The sequence below is a fragment of the Biomphalaria glabrata genome, chromosome 14 (genome assembly GCF_947242115.1).
Source record: "Biomphalaria glabrata chromosome 14, xgBioGlab47.1, whole genome shotgun sequence".
In the NCBI taxonomy this organism is placed as follows: Eukaryota; Metazoa; Mollusca; class Gastropoda; family Planorbidae; genus Biomphalaria; species Biomphalaria glabrata.
The window spans coordinates 35,089,858-35,107,425 of record NC_074724.1 but is presented as its reverse complement, the minus strand read 5'-3'; the positions used below and the strand labels follow the sequence as shown (position 1 = coordinate 35,107,425).

General features: G+C 34.8%; 1 protein-coding gene across 1 annotated transcript in view; it reads right to left on the bottom strand.

Annotated features, from left to right (window-relative positions):
* LOC106052491 (uncharacterized) overlaps window positions 1-17,085 on the bottom strand; it is a 53,576-nt gene extending 36,491 nt beyond the window's left edge. The window contains exons 1-9 of the mRNA XM_056010293.1: window positions 16,950-17,085; window positions 14,950-15,120; window positions 13,666-13,751; window positions 11,932-12,064; window positions 10,009-10,175; window positions 9,737-9,860; window positions 7,108-7,236; window positions 5,999-6,178; window positions 1,543-1,833 (exon numbers count right to left, since the gene is read on the bottom strand). Of these exons, the coding sequence (XP_055866268.1) occupies window positions 1,543-1,833; window positions 5,999-6,178; window positions 7,108-7,236; window positions 9,737-9,860; window positions 10,009-10,175; window positions 11,932-12,064; window positions 13,666-13,751; window positions 14,950-15,120; window positions 16,950-17,016 (1,348 nt within the window). The 5' untranslated portion in view covers window positions 17,017-17,085. The remainder of the gene's footprint in view (window positions 1-1,542; window positions 1,834-5,998; window positions 6,179-7,107; window positions 7,237-9,736; window positions 9,861-10,008; window positions 10,176-11,931; window positions 12,065-13,665; window positions 13,752-14,949; window positions 15,121-16,949) is intronic.
* Window positions 17,086-17,568: the final 483 nt, after the last annotated feature.

Here is a 17,568-nt window from a genome sequence, read left to right as displayed (position 1 = left end):
GATACCAGGCAAAATTATTAACTACCAATAATTAGCACATCAATTTTTTTGATTGATTCATGTTTTGTTAGATACAAGAAATAATTGTGTAAAGTTTTAACCTGATCCGAGATTTGGTGTGGTAGAAATAACGTGTTTCGAAAATTGTACCAGACAGACAGACAGACAGTCAGACAGACAGATGGAGTGAGTTTATATACTCCTTCTTCCCTAGTGCTATTAGAGCATGGAATGGGTTGCCTGGGATAGCCAGGAAAACCAGTGACTTGGCAGAATTTAAGTCATTGGTTAATATGCAAAGGACGCGTAGTAGGTAATCATCTTCTTTTTTGAAGTAACGTCTGTATTATATAAGATAAGAAGAAGATGTAAGCTTTGTAATAAGTTCTGGGCCCGAAGAACCGTAACTTAAGCACACAACTTCCATCTGTCACACTCTAAGACACAGTTTGACTATTAGCTAGAAAGAGACGGTTCAGTAATGTGGGTAAAAATGTTTAGTTAGTGTCTATGACCAGATCCTTAAAATGTTGTGGTAAACAAGTGGGCGGTGGGGGGGGGGGGGAGAGGCAGAAACCGAAGGTTAGAAGAAAAGGTCAAGAATTATGTCACTGTCAAGACAAGCCTGATGGAAGACTGCGAAAGTAAAATAAATATAGATACTGGGGTCGTAGATTGTTGGTCATCGCTCCGCGGTATTTTGGTCATTATGATTCATTTATCAGTAATATTGTTTGTCAGTAAACGCTACTCTGTTATTCGAAATAATAGTACAAGGGATTAATATTTTATGTGATTTTTATCATAAATAAAAACATGCCTATACATACAATTGTAGTTTGACATCAAGCTAAGAGCTTCCTACAGGGAACAGTACCAGGAAAAAGAAGTGGAGACAAAGAGCGCGAAGGGAAGAATGGAGAGACTAAGAAATAGGTGAAGATGAAGTACGCTAGAAAAAAATGTGGATAATCAATTACACATTTTAATCCAATGAAAGAGGAAACAGTGCAATGCCCAGGTCACTATAATATCCTAAGATTAACACAAACAAAAGAACACGTCCCCTTAGCTTATACCATATAGTTTACCTGCCTTTATGTATGTCACTATTCTATTTCCTTACTTTACATGTATATTTAGTCCAGTGATTAGTTTTTCCATACCTACTAAAATTTGAGCCACCAACAATATCAACTAGTCTGTTTCTTATTAGAATTATCTTTTTTTTTCTAAGGGAACGTAAACAAAAACAAACTTACCAAGAATAAAACAAAAACTTTTAACTCAAGAAGATCATAATCATAAACAAGACTACTGGGTAACCTGCGACTGCATGGTCATGCGGTTTGCACGCTGGACTGTCGTTCGGACTTGCCGATGGTCCCGGGTTCAAACCTAGCCCGCTCCTATCCCCCCGTCGTTCTGCAGCAGGTTTGGACTAGGAAGTTATGATCTCCAAGTCTGAAGGAATATCCAAAACTTGTAACTCATTTTACAACTATTTATTAACACACCTTATAACTGATCACTTTGAATTACCTTTTATTAATACACTTGTTATCACATGTTTACACGGAGTCTCAAACTGTCCAGCTTTCACTTGGAGATAAAAACTATACTTTGTGTTAGGTGATAGTCCAGTCAAATTGTACGACAATAAAAAAAGTTTCTCGTCCGAGACTGTGGCCACGTGGACGTCACCAAGTCGATCAGCTTTAAAAATTAAAAAATATTGTTTAGATATTTTATAAGCTATTGGTGACCAGGTCAGTCTCAACGTATTTTGACCTAGCTCTTCTACTGTTAGTTTATCTGGACACTTTGGTGGACCTGCAAAGATAAACAAGTAAGTCAGGTATATTTAGTAATATTAAACACAATTATCAAAAAATAGATTTACTGTTTCATAAACAATACTACTAAACATATTATGGCTGCCTGGTCTTTGAATTAACATATAGAATAAATAAATACTGCATAAATCTATAAGTTCAGTTCTAGAAGGGCAGCTGTAACCCACTAGATCAGTGGCGTAGCTAAGGTGTGGGAAAAAAAAAAGGGGGGGGGTAAAATTAGCGAAGTAGGACGTTTTGGCGTAGCGGTTTTGGCACTGCCGTTTTTGCGCGAAGGTCGTTTTGGCGCAGCCGTTTTGACGCATGGGACGATTTGGCGCGAAATGTTTTGATCACATTATTTACGTTCATTATATTATTCTTTAAAGATAATTATACATATCTAAGTTTTGTATGTTTGTTTGTGTCGAGCGTATTTTTCATGCACAGAACAAGAGATATTTTTGTGTCCGTTACCTTTGGTATCTAAGTCTGTTATTTAATTATTGTTAAATCACTAATATTACACAACACCAGGCTGCATTCCATACTTCACAGTATGCGCGCATGAAATAGTCAAAGTTATTAAAACTTTTTTTTTCGTGGAGGGGGGAGGGGTGTTGTGTATGTATGTTCTTGTTGTGTTTTGTGAACTAATCTGTGCTTATGTTGTCAAAATGTCTTGGTGTCCAGGTCAGCTTGTGTGTGTGCCTGTGTATACTGTATTATAGTGAACTGTTTTTTCATTCTTGTTCAATAAAGCCTAGGATCAAGACATGTCTTCTTGTACTGTTTCATTAGGTTACTACAAGGAGTTGAGTGTATACTTTCTTTATCTTGCTATAATATAGTGAAAAATCTTTTTTTTTTACATTTTGAAACACATTTTTAAGCGAAACACATGAGTAGTTTTTGTACATTATATATACATTATTTCGGGTAATTATTGTTTTATATATGCTAACAAAACGTATGTTATGTGAACTATGACAAGTCCATTAATCAATTTGACTTATCATTTACTGCATGTAAATGTGTGTTTGTGTTTCACATCATTTTCTTTAATAAACCTTGGGCCGCTCGCGGAATTAAAGTCTAAGTTTATAAATTCGCACCTAGTGATGCCAAGAGGAGTGCTAGAGACAATCTTCTTACGAGAGAGGGAAGGAGTGGAGGAAAGAGTATATACAAGGAGTGAAATGTGCCCAGAAGAGAGAGGGCGGGATAGTTGTCACAGGGGTGGAATGTATACAGGTGATGACCAGTCCGAAGGAGATGATCGCCAGACATATGCCAGTGCTCGATTCTGGTTTTGTCTTTATTTCTTTGAATTTACCTACGTCAAGGGGAGATGTGTCAACCAAATCATCCTTAACCCTAACCAAATTTCTCAAAATATATCTTTTAAGAGTATCTTAGCTTTTTCGGATATTACACTAATGTCAATTCTTTTTTTTAAATGTCTTTTGGAAAGAAATCCAATGTCATCCAGTGAACTTAGCAAGACCCACATATAATTAAAGGGAAGGGGAGAGCATCTCATTACCATTCAGGAATTTGACTTATTATATATTCATGAAATAAAAAAAAAAAAAATTCGCTGGACGGTGTTAGAATTCATACTATACATACTATACTATACTGTACTATACAGTGGGAAGCGTGATCGAGAGGCCAAGTGCATTTGAACTTGGCTTGGCTTGGCTACCTAGAAGGGGGCTCGAGGTTCAACACCCGACTCGGGCAGATTTGTGTTTACTTAAAGGCAGCACGGAAAACCAACTCCTAGATACCCCTTCCCCCCCACCGGTCCACAAATGAGATTGGACCAAAAGCGCTCTGAGCTATGAAAGTAGCGCTATATAAAAGCTATAATAATAATAATAATAATTATAGTAGAGTGAAATAAACATTGTTATAAAAGTTGCGTGCTTATTAAATTAGCATCAAATTATGTCTCGCGCCAAAATGTCCCCTGCGCCAAAATGTCCCCTGCGCCAAAACGTACCCTGCACCAAAACGTCTTGCGCCAAAACGGCTGCGCCAAAAAGTCACGTACCGCAAAATTAGAAAGTCCCCCCACAGGCCCCCACTTTCTTTGGCGCCCCAAACGAGTGTCCGCATTTTATATTACATTAAATATTACGCCACTGCCACGTAGTCATGGTATTTCCCTTGTAAAAGAATTGAGTGACCCTGTTCCATGTACTCCACACAGATTTACTTTTATTAGCTGGGTTACTCTCGGAGAGCAAACTGAGTTTTTATATTATTAAGTTATATATTTATTAAGTACATTATCTCTTGCACTGGCGGATCCAGGAGGGGGGGGCCGTAGGGGCGATTGCCCCCCCACACACACACTCGGTCGACCCCCCCCCCCCCCCCGAAGGGGAAGGGACGAATTTTAGTAAAGAAATCACACAATTTGTATACGAATTTATTAGTTATGTTAATAATATATATATTAATTATTTATATTTCAACCTATTTTTAGACTATTTCGCTCGCCACCTCTAGTATGTTGGCCGAGTTGGTAGGATGGGGAGGTGGCGATTGTATCAATTCCCGACCCCCCCCCCCCCCCACCATAAACTTTCGAATGGGGGGAGGCGGTCCAGTTTATTTGTGGAAATCACAGCTTGTTAACAGAATCAATTAAATATCTATATAATTAAAACTTGTTATTGACATTTTAACCGATTGGGTTGGGGGGGGGGCACCCAAAATGCCTAGCTACGCCACTGCACTAGATTGAGGTATAAAAATGTATTAAAAGATGTACACAAGTGGACATATTTCAATGAACATAAAGGAAGAGATACATTTATTAGTATAATTAATTGTACAGATATAATGAATCAAGAAAAAATTCTGAAAAAAAAAAGATATTTCTGTGGATAAGTAGTTACAATGATATGGTTGTATCGTGTATGCATAAAATATCTACAATAAACAACACTAGTCATAGGCTAGCACTGGAGACTAAAACATTTTCATCAATTAAAACAAAGGTATGGATAAAGCTGTAATACAAATAAACATGAGCCCAAATTAAATATTGTGAGGTACTGATCCATTTACGGTTGGAGAGGTTTGTCAGGGCATAAATGTTTATTTATAAAATAATGGTGAATATTCAATCTATCTATCAATCTATCTATCTATTTTTCTATCGATCTATCTATCTATCTATCTATCTATCTATCTATCTATCTATCTATCTATTTATCTATTTTTCTATCGATCTATCTATCTATCTATCTATCTATCTATCTATCTATCTATCTATCTATCTATCTATCTATCTATCTATCTATCAATCTATCTGTCTGTCTGTCTGTCTGTCTATTTCTCTTTCTCTCTAAATATATTGTATAAAATAGATTATATTCTTTTGTTTTGGGAAAATTTTAAATAATACTCATTCTAGCATAGCCGAGGGTTTTTGAAATCTACCCCCTACAAAAAAAAACTACAGTCCGAAAATTCCATAATGATAGAGGGTGGGTTGAGGTTCAACCTCTTTCCCCATGAAACTGATACAATCATCCCATAGCTTAAATAACTTTGTATGTAAGAATTCAAGAAAGCTATAATACAATTGCAGCACATTGTGCATTATGTATAGTTTCCAAATGCTTCTGGGAGAAGCACAACTGTAAATCTAAACATTGGCTGCTTGCTAATTCAAACTTGTAAAACAAAAAGTAATCTCTTAGGGCAAATCAGGAGCCGGTGAGCGTGGCCAGTTCGAAACCTATACAGCATCATTCTGGCAAAACTGAGACAATTCTAATTCCAATCGTCATGGAGTGAAAATAACTGTGTGGGGGTGATAACATCCGGTCATAGTAAGTGCCCAGCATTTTATCTCATTCAAGTTCTAGTAGATGAACCATTATCTACAATTGATGGCTCTTGATGGAATGTTATGCCCTTTTCAGTAACTCACATAATATTGTATATTATCCCCCTTTTAGGGAGACTGTATATAGTAGGAAGTGTTGTGCCCATGCATAGGAGGGACTACTCTGGTAGCCAAGATGGCTGATTAAAATTGTTATGATCTTAAATGTTCTTATTTCAAATTTGTGTACCTTCAACTAGCTACCGTAACAAAGTATATGTTTACATGTTGTCTTAAAAAAATGATAACTAACCTGCGATAATGAAATAAAGTCTTGACGAAATATATTTATTATTAAAAAAAAAAAAATATGTTCCATGATCAGATGACGTCATGTTGTAGAGTCTGATGTCGATTACACCTCGTGCTGATATCTCGTCAATGTAAGTGAAGTTGACGTCGTATCTAGACTCTTTGATATGCTCGTTGGCATCTAATTTCGATAATAGGATAATAATCAAACTATAACATTATGTTCTGCAGCAGTTTCAAATCATGATTTTATTATTAATTTACCTATCAATGTACACGGATGTAGTGTAAAAGTTCATGAATAACATATTCTACAATCAAATTGTGTTCCTACTTTGTCTACATGTTTTATGTTATATTATATTTGTTATCCTGAAACTCTTAAGCAGTGACCTACAAAGTATAAAGGATATTAATTAAACGTATACCACCAAATCAGTCAAATACAGCTTCGTCAAAATAATAAATTACGAACACTAAATTAAGTAATTGTATTTTTTAAATTTTTATTTTGTTTTCTCATGTACAGATAACAATTGTGCAAAATTTTAGCCTGATCTGAGACTGGGTTTGAGAAATAACGTGGAAATAATGTGTACAAACTTTTTACAAGACTGAATTGATATAACCTTTGTAAAAAAAAGAAGTGTTTAGGTAGAAGTAATGTCTTTGTGTATTTGACAAATTTTGGATTATCTCCAAAAAAAATTGGTTGGTTACTAAGAATAGTTACTTTGTTTGGCTAAATTGTGATAATTAGTTTTTTAATAAGGGCACTAGAAACGTGTTGGAGAAAACCAAATGTGAGCGATTCTGTAGTGGTAGAAGAAACTTATAGAAATTTGTCTAGATTTTTTCTATACAATACATTAGTAACGAGTTTCAGAGACCAGAGAAAAGTAAAACGGCCAACTGACCAGAAAAGCAACTTGTTATATATTTCGCTGCTTATGTCCAACTGAATGAAAACTTAAAAATCTTAGGGATTAGTAACGAATGATAAAATAATCATAAAAAAATATAATGCTATTTAAATACAATGTTTGAATAAAGAGACCAAGAACTAATGAAAATAGCAACTCAAAAATTAAACTCGCCAAAACTTCTAACCTGTATAAACAGCCAGTACAGTTGGTCTGGGATACACAAATACACAAAATTTGTGAAATGTAACGTCTGTATTGCTAGCAACAATTACATTATGATTGGGATCCTGTTCATTGCAGTAAGCAGCCTTACCTAAAAAATTTGAAATGAAGTATGAAAAGTTAAAGCAAAATAGTAAGACCAATAAAATGAACGAAAAAAATAAGATAAAATTATAGTTTATCTAAATCTCTGCAATGAGAAAGCTACGGAAATACATGTCTCAATCCAGGTTCTCTGCAAACACTGCACAACACAACACCAACAACTCAAAGAACGTAGGGCTCCAAATAATGTTAATGTCTAATAAATTGTAATAAATAATATCCAATAGTCTCACTATAACATTAGCAACAAGAAGTTCTGACTGTACAAACGCTTCATCGTAGATACATCTATTGCCGTATGCTGTTGTGACTCTACTGGCTTCTCCGTCTCGTACTGGATTCTTCTGGGTTGAACTGTTCATACTAGTCTCACTGTTCTGGACTTGGTCTTAACTGTGGCAACCTTTGCTCAAATACAACGAAACATCGCTCGTCTTTTTTTTTTGGATAATCACATGACCATTTCTGACGTGATGTGCCTGCGTACTGTTCGCAACTAAGACGTTTCCTAAAGCGTCGAGGCGTGGGTTGTATCTGTCCATCACAAAGACCAATGCAATGAACGTCAGGTACCCATCAGAGTAGAGTGGAGTCAAGGTTGTCATAAGAATCCTGAAACTCAAAATCCTTGTCGTCACAGACGTTTGAAGTCGAGACCTTCTGCTCGGAAGTTAAACCATTTACTACATCATTACCTTTAACAGAGGGGCACTTAAAATTGACCTTCGTTTAAACCAAAATTATGTCAGTAGGATTGGTACTGTTATAGTAAGTGAGTTGTTTTGGATGACCAGAGGGTCATTTTGTGTATTGAGAAAATAGTTGAACTTTATTGTTATTAATAGAACGATTGAGAGTTTAGCGGTTGCTATTCTCTGACATTGAACAAATCATAATACGCTCATAAAATTTCATTAACCCCATCTAAGTCATTTTTTTTCTATTATTTTATTTTAAACAAATTTTATAGTTTTAATTAATACTTCTTCAAAAAATGTTTTCTTGAAATGTCTAGTTAGACAGTTAACTGAATGAATTGAAATAGTTATAAATTTATTATAAGAATACATTTGCTATATTAATATTTTTTAGGAGAATCTAATATAGAAATTGTTGTTCTAGACTAGACGTATTAAATCAGAAGTCTAGGTCTACGGTTAGATCGAGATGTCCCTATGATATAAATACAAACCAATAATCGCACAAGTATGCCTTGTCCGCTAGCAGAATTGGTTTGAACTAAATATTTGATATAAATTGTTAAAAACATATTATAATATTTTAAATTGTATAATGGAGGTATCGTTTTTTAGCGGCCCCCGAAAGGGGAAAAGACGCTATTAGTTTTGTGTGAAATGTCTGTCCGTCTGTCCGTCTGTCCCGTTTAGATCTCGTAAACTAGAAAAGATATTGAAAATCCGACATCACATTATTTTAGAGTCTTTAGACAATTCAAAGTTCTGATGCAAAAGAACTTTTTTTTTTCTGAAAGCGAAAAATCTAATTTTTTAAATCAGTTATGCAAGCATTTTTTAAAGAGAAAAAGCTAATTAGTGTGCATTATAAGTTAGACCTAATTTAAAAAGAATAGTAATCTTGTAAGTTTCTTTTTTCTGAACTTTTATTTTAATTGCGAAATGGTTTTATTTTTTTATTTTTTTTGAGGATTCGAATAAGAGATTGAGCCTATTCAAAACAATTAGATCAATTATAAGACATCAATTAGACTAGGGGAGGCGCGGTGGCTGAGCGGTACAGCGCTAGGCTTCCGAACAGGGGGTCCCGGGTTCGAATCTTGGTGAAGACTGGAATCTTTGGGCGCCTCTGAGTCTCTAATGGGTACCTGATATTAGTTAGGGAAAAGTAGAGGTGGTTGGTCGTTGTGCTGGATACATGACACCCTCGTTAACCGTAGGCCACAAAAACAGATGAACTTTACATGATCTGCCCTATAGATCACAAGGTCTGAAAGGGGAACTAGTTAGGCCAGGTTCACATCTAACTTTACATTCACTTTCACCTATCCTTTGATCTGCTGGACCGTTGGGTCACTACACAAGATCTGTTAACCTTCATTCTCCATTCTTATCTCTCATTTGTCTTTGATATAATTTCATCGGATGTTCTTTCTGAAAATATTGAAGCCTGCCTGGGTGGACCACTTCGGGGGCCGATTTTGAGTTTGTGTTTCCACACAAACTGTCTTTTGTAACCTTGTTATTTTTAAAACGTTGTTCTTATTCAACAGTTGTTCACCATCGTTCTTCTTAATACAATGATGTTCGCACTTTAGACACCATTAGAGGGCGCCAGATGTAGGAAATTGGATTTGTGTTTGCTGGTTAAAAAGAAAAAATGAAGGGGGTGGGAGTGTCAAATTTACATTTGCTTCTTCTGTTTAGGGGGACTTCTTAAGTATACCGTATTACCCGTCACTTTAAAATAGGTCTTCACTTACCTAACTGACACAGAAATGTACTACTCACTTATAACTTTGAGAGTCCCTGTTAGAGAGACGATTTCTCCTTCGTTTTGTCCAATCTGGCAGACGTAGACACCAGAACTGTTAAAACCTGGCCGGAACGTGTATGTAAGACTTTTACCGAGTTTCTAAAAAAAAATATTTTTATTTAAAATGTCCAGTAAGATCAAACAAAAAGTTTCAAAAGTACAATTTTTTTTTTCTATATTTTTATTTACTTAAAGTTAACAAAAAATGTGGACACGTTTAAAGAGAATGTTGCTGGACAATACATACCTCGACAATCTTTGACAATGTACCATCAGAATTCTGATATAGTAATAGTAGATGGTTGGCGTCGAAGTCATCTACTTCACACCTTAAAGTATTCATTGTTAGCGCGAAAATTTCCCTTGTTGAATTCACAAAGTCTTGCTGGTTAAGGGAGAAACTCAAACTTCTTGCTGGAAATAAAACAGGTTGAAATATTTATAACGAAATCTCTGTATTATATTTATAAATTTTTTTTTTCTAAAATTTTTTTTGGACATGGCGGTTATCTTAAGATAAGATAAGAGATAAGATAATTTTTATTGATCCAATTAAATGGAAATTCAGTTCGACAACAATTGACAACCTCAGCGTAACAACTGTAACAACATTATAGATACAAATACAAACAACATTCACACACGAAACACATACACATTCACAACCAGCGCTTTATGAATTAGACAGATATAAGCTTCTCGATGATGACAGATGATCTTGTAACACTCTGACCTTCAGTGGGATGAATGAGTTTTTAAGTCTTTCTGTTTTAGTTCTAATGGAAAGGAGACGACCACTTCGTTCAGATCTTATGTAACAGTGATTTAATGGGTGCAGGTTATCTTTAAGAATCGTGAGAGTTTTGGAAAGGCATCTTTCATGGAAAACTCTTCTAGATGGTAGCTGTGTTCGAGTGATATACGAAGCTTTTATTTAGTCTAAGTCTCTGTGCAAGTGAAGTATTACCATACCAGCAGGTGATGGCAAAGTTAATTAGACTGCTGATGGTTTTAAAAAATCTTAAAATATCGATAGATCGATATATATTTTATTGCCCTAGATTTTTAGATTTTGTCATATTTAAAGTTTCCATTTTTGCAAATTTTAAAAAAGTCTTTTAACTATTGGAAATATGAGTTTTCTTATCTCTAATTTGTAAAGCTACATCAGTGTCTCTGACCTTTTAAGGTGACAACAAGATGTAGTGGCATCATGACCCAATCTGTGATTGTGATCCAGGTCAGAACTCATCATATGAAAATTTAGCCCAAAAAAAAACCACCAGCATCCTTCTTTGAATCTCAAGAGCATTATTTCACAGAAACGAAACAAATAATAGTTTGTATTTTTGTTTTCAATTTTTAACTTTGTAAATCTATAATTTAGCTCTTTTTACTTTGAGTTTTTTAAAATTGTTTAAAGCATTTTAGGTGTGGTACTTTTTTCAAAATGTATACATCTTATCCGGATTTGATAATGGTGGATGAATGATAAAGAATTGTAAAGTTTCCCTTTTGGACCTTACGATCTAAAGGTAAGTTGATAAAATGGTCATCTGTTTCTGTCATGTGGCCAGAAAAAGTCAATAGCCTTTACTTTCACAAACTAATATCAGGTACCCATTAGAGATGAGTAGACTCAGGCGCGACCTAAGATCCCAAAATTAAAAATCCTAGTCTTCACCAGGATTCGACCCTTGTTTCAAAGCCATGCGCTTTACCGCTCGGCCTACAGAAAGCATTGTCTCATGAGCACTTTTCTGTACACCTCAGAGCGAGAACAATTCCAGATTAAAAAATGTTGATTTAAAAAAAAATAATCAAAATTTTGCTAACTCTTTTTTTAAATTTTTAAAATTTTTATTTTAAAAATTCATAATAAATATTTAAAACATGATTTTTATCTTAATTTGATAGAGAATTGGTATTCTATACACTTTAAACTATTTTGAGAAATTCAATTTCTAAAAATTGACTTACAATAACAATATTTACATGCTGCACATTACCTACTATAACTAAAATTTAATTTAATAATAAGAATAAAATCGTCTGAATTGTGTTTTTTTAGCAATGATCTATACTGGAGTCTGACACAGAATTTTTACCATCCAAAACAGAAAATACTTATTATAAAGAATAGTGATGATAATTAATTTAAACTCCACACCTGCAACAGATTGGCAAATAAATTTTCTGCGTGAGTCAAATACTTCAATCCAGCCGCCCCAGCTCGCTACAACATAGTCTTTGTCTGCAAGTGGTGTATGATTTTCTATATCCCAACCAATGTAAGAAACATTCTGTAGATTAAGTATTTGTAGCATACATATGTTTTAAATCACAAACAAAATCAACATTACACTTACAAAGGAAAAAAAAAGTAAACATGTAATTAAAAAAAAGGCGTTTGTTTTCTTTTTACAATTCCTCCTTTTAAGAGTGGTTTTCTCCTAAAAGGTTTTTTTTTCGCTTCGCTGGCCGCTTAAAATAAGTTTAGAGAGATTTTTAAGTTGGACTTGACGGATAAAGTATGTACAAAGTTTGGTAGGATACGATTCTAATAATTTTCGTAGTCTCATGTGAGCAATAGAGTGCCCTTAGTGTCTCTCCTGTCCTAAAACCCTAAAAACCTAACCCTTGATTCCAAACTTTCTATCTAAAGGTTAGACGGAATAATGCATTGATTGTGTGATTTAGGTAGGGTGAGTGCTGCTGACGGCCGTTGACCTGTAGCACCAAACTTCTGGTAGAACTAAATCACTATAAATTAACTTCATTATAATATAAACAACATCAAGTCGAAATAAGATAAAATAAATAGTACTAGACTGAAGTAATACTATTTTTTTCCACTAGATCTTGCTCACTACAATAACACAACCTTTCAGTCTCACGTGCTGGAGTCTTCTCCCCCCTAACTAAGACCAAATGACGAAAATGCCATCTATGTTGCATCATTCACAACCAATCGCCAACGTTTTCCCACCGTCACTATAGTAACACACACACACACTCACGTACTCCCTGACAGTGAGTTGATTTTATATTTGAGCTAGTACCTGGGGGGGGGGGGGGGGGAAAGCACAGCATGCAGTCGTGGTAAAAATATGTGAATGAATGAATGAATGAATGTTAAAATGTCACTTATCAGCCGTACTTTCAGTGGACGTCGATAGCATCTCTAACATCAGAATTATTGTAACATCAGCTCAGAAACAAATTAAGTCAATATTGGGAATGATTGATTATTACAGTATAAATATAATATAGTATTAAAGTAAGTGCCAATTTTAGCAAAGGTTGTGAGTATGTGGTGCTAGATATTGAAAAAAAAGACAGCCTAGGAAAGTTTTTTGCGATGTAAAGTGCTTAAAGGCTATAGAGAAAATTTAAAAGAGAGACCATATCATCTATGGGAGGTAAGCGATGAGCATCCCGAAGTGTGAACAGATTTACAGTTTGGCTGTAGTCCACTACCATTCTTCGTTTGTGTCGTGCGTTAGTTGTTATTAAGACTTGAGCCCGCCATGGAGATGACGAAGGGCTCAATGATGCCATCTTTTAAGTCTCTCAACTTCTGGATTCATGAATAGAGTGTCGATTGCACTGAGTTTGCAGAATAACGTTTGGATTTTGTGGCGACAGATACCTTCAAGGCCCTTGGCATTCCTAGGAACATTCTCGTTGCCTGTCAGAGGGCGATACTACTGCAGACCTGCCACATCACCAGAAAATTCCTCGGTGGAAACTGATAAAGGGACTACGATGAATTTTGTTTCCCTTTAACGAAACTCGACCCTGGCTTCGCCAGAGAATGAATACTCGCTCTTTTATAATAATAATAATAATAATAATAATAAAATAAAATGAAATAAATAAATAAAATGAAATAAATAAATACCTTTCCGTTTATCCATTTATAAACACCATTTTCCGCTTTATCACTTAGTCCTATATAGTACCAATTGCGATCAGTCACTAGGTTCCCTGATAGTAGAAATAATTTTGATAAACAGAAAATGTTTATAATGGCTTAGGGAAGAGAAACTAAAGTGATATTGAAATGATTACTTTTTGAAGTAAAATATAAGCTGAAGTGCAATTGTTACGCGTGCTTTTTAATAATCGTATATTTTACCAAATTCTCGTGACCGTCGCCAAATGAATGCGTGCTTATGATGTAACCATGAGGAAAGGAGAGCGGATGTTTTGGTTTGGGGGGGGGGGGTAATTAAAGTTGAAGGGGGAACTAGCAAGGGACGTGATGCAGAAATTATTTCTTGTTAAAGTTATCATTTCATTTGTGTTTTTACTGGCTATTTGGAGCTACTAACCAACGACCAAGAATCGACACCTTTCAAACCAGGGCCGGTCCTTTAGATAGCGGGACCCATTCTGGGTTGTGATAATGATATGTAATGAGTGAAAATTAAGATTTTGTACTAGAAAATAAATTCTTCTTTTTTTCGCAGTATGGTTGGCGTTGTTCATATTGAATGATACCCCAAAATAAAAATTTTGTCTGTTTTTAAAGAGATTTGCATCAGTTTTCAGAATATGGTGATAATTTCAGATTTTCATAACTTTTTCATATGCTTTACAATTTCAGGAGAATTCCAAGAAACCCTTTAATAATAAGTTAAAATGGTTTAATTTAATAATCCACACCTAGAATTCGCGCGGGGCCTATGAAAGTGCGGGGCCCACTGCGGCCGCATAGGTTGCAGCGGCCTAAGACCGGCCCTGTTTCAACTATTTGCAGCTTTTGAAACTTTATAATGCAGTTCCTTATATGTCGTAAACAAGATCGATTAAATAGTTTGTATACCAATAGTTGATAATTATATAGAGGTGGAAATCACAGGGAAGCATTTCTTTTCACCAAAAGGCAAATTATTAGGAGTAACAATTAACTAAAACAAACGAAAACTAATTATTGTATATCTGGTAAGCCAGTTACATAGAATTAACACACTCTCTCTTTTTTGTCTCTTTTTTATCTCTCTTTATCTTTTTATTCTCTCTTTTTCACTCTCTCTCTCTCTCTCTTTCTCTCCTTTTTGTACGTGTTATTTTGTCTCTCTCTCTTTCTCTCTGTCAATTTCTCTCTCTTTCTCATTCTTGGTCTTCTCCCTCTCTCTCTCTCTCTCTGTTTCAAATGAATTATGCAATTTAAATTACCTACTTGTAATAAATGTATTAGTTTCCTCATCTAGAATGTAAACAAGGTGACCGCCAGTGTAGGTCCTAGCACAATACTCCTTCGCTTCATCATAATGTAGAGATGTGTTAACGGCAATCATACAACTGTGAGTTTGTCTGTGGTACGTCATTCCAGCCTCACATAACTGGCAGTCTAATATAAAGAATGTAATATAATAAAGGCAATAGCATGTAGAAAACTGTCACTAAATTACTATATTTGTATATTTTTTCACAGACTTTTTTTTTATTGTATATATTACAATGTTAGCATTCTGTTTACGCTCAAAATGGATGTGATTAAAAAGATTTAATGCAGCAGAATATAGTCGTCCTTGGACTGTACTTAATAAAATTTGTCAAATTACTTTTTATAGGTAATAATACATTTCTATCATTACTTGTTTTGATATGATGAAGTTTTGTGACATTTTGTATTACTCATTGATTTGTTATTTGTATTGATTTTTTTTTTTTTGCCTTGTAGTTCAATTAAATCTGTTTTATCCTTTGGCCGTTGGTAGGTGATTGTGATGACGCGAAAGGTTCATTGTATATATAAATATGATCATCTCTCCCTTGACTTTTGTCATAGCAGTGCTGTGACAGTTATTGTAACCAATTTCATCCACTATTCCTAGTTGAGTTGATTTTTGGTTTGAGGCACATCGGCACAATTTAGGCCATGTCGTGCCTGCAGTCCCTTAAGGACTACTCTCTCTCTAAACAACAGCAGATGTTTTTAGCAGGATGTCAAGAGAGAGGCTGGTCATTTTTCTTACGTTGTCCATCCAGCTTTTCTTTGGGCTTCCATCGCTTTCTATACTGTACCTTTTAGAATGACTTTACCATAGACGTAACTACCCGACTGGAAACCGGAAATAAATTCTTTTCCGCGACTGGTCGATCTTGAACCATAGACTTATATATACTACCCGACTGGAAACCGGAAATAAATTCTTATCCGTGACTGGTCGATCTTGAACCATAGACTTATATATACTACCCGACTGGAAACCGGAAATAAATTCTTATCCGTGACTGGTCGATCTTGAAAATGTTTTAGAAAGTTGGATCAAGGCGTTGTTTTGTAAAGTAGTTAAAAGAAGTAAAGTTGTTTTTTTTTTGTTTTTTTTCAACCCTAACCTATGTAACATATAATTTTATTTTTTAGATCTAGATCTAGTAATTGATTATCAAAAACACACACAAAATCACAATTTACGAGTCGAGATAAGTGAATCGAATAATGGTTCAACTTTAGTCGACAACCATTCTAGTGGGGCACCACACAAGATTTGTCGACCGTCTATCTTTATTCCTCTCTGTCTTTTGCCTTGGAGAGAATCTTTTTCTATGTCATTCTTTATGTTGTCTTTCTATCGTTTTGTCTGCCTCTTCTTCTTTTTCCTGGTACTGTTCCCTGAAGGAAGGTCTTTGCGTGCCCCGAAGACCTTGTAAAATGGCCATAGATTTTTAGCTTGCCTTTTTTTACAATACTTATCATGTCATCGTGTGTTTCAATCGCTGTAGTAACCCTGTCTCTTATCTCTTCGTTTGTGATGCGGTCTTTAAATGTTTCGTTGCTAAAACTGAACGAGAAATTCAGCCTGACTAAAATAAAGCAATCTAAAATCGTTGCATCTCATGTGCGCGGTCGAGGGCGGGCTGAGGTTTAAACCCTCTCCTAACAAATAGTTCTCAAAATGCTTTGTTTTCCACCAGACACCTCTATTTTGATTCTATCCGCAAGAACGTATTCCTTGTTACCTAGAACCTCCGAAGAATATGAAGTGATATGCTGTAATTAACAGAATTAACAATATTTAGGCTTAAATTTACAGAAAGTTTGTCTGTGTAGGTGTAAAGAAAGAAAAAAAAAAAAGAAAACAACCCCACTCCTTAGCCCCTCCTTTCCCCTTTCCGAACAGAAACCTGGGCACGGCCATTTTACAAATGAAATATTAATATTTAATTACTTACCAACCAATTTTTTCACTATCAAAAAGTACATTATAAGAAAAAATAACCAATTAGTTAGATGACACATAGCAATTACACAAAACCACGGACAAGGTAGACAGTTTTTTTTTTATTTTCCAAGTAGGAATTTTTCATTTACTGTTAAGTCATCTAAAAGTAAATTATAAACCCAAAAAACAATCCAAATGAATTTTTTAAAAAAATGACTATCAACATAAACAATCAAGAATGATTATGTTGAAAAAAAAGTAGTAAGCTCTAAGCAGGAGGACACAATATTGCAATATTCATCAAACCACTTGAAAATGTCAAGTAACCACAGATGATGTAACTCTCTGCTCATGTCTTCTGAATTTTTTATTTTTTTTTTTTTGCTTTATTATAAAATCTCTAGATCTTGGTGTTTGTACGAGACCAAAAAATTTAATTTTAAGAATTGAGATAATTTGTTGAAAACTCAAAACATTGCGCCATGTAAATTACAAAGATCGATTAGTTTAAGGTTGCCTAAATCAGCCAGAAAACCAATGGCTTGATAATGATATAGTCTATAATAAACATTAGTAATTAGACTAACATATGCTTATTTTGAGAACGCAATTATCCTCTTTTTTGGAGA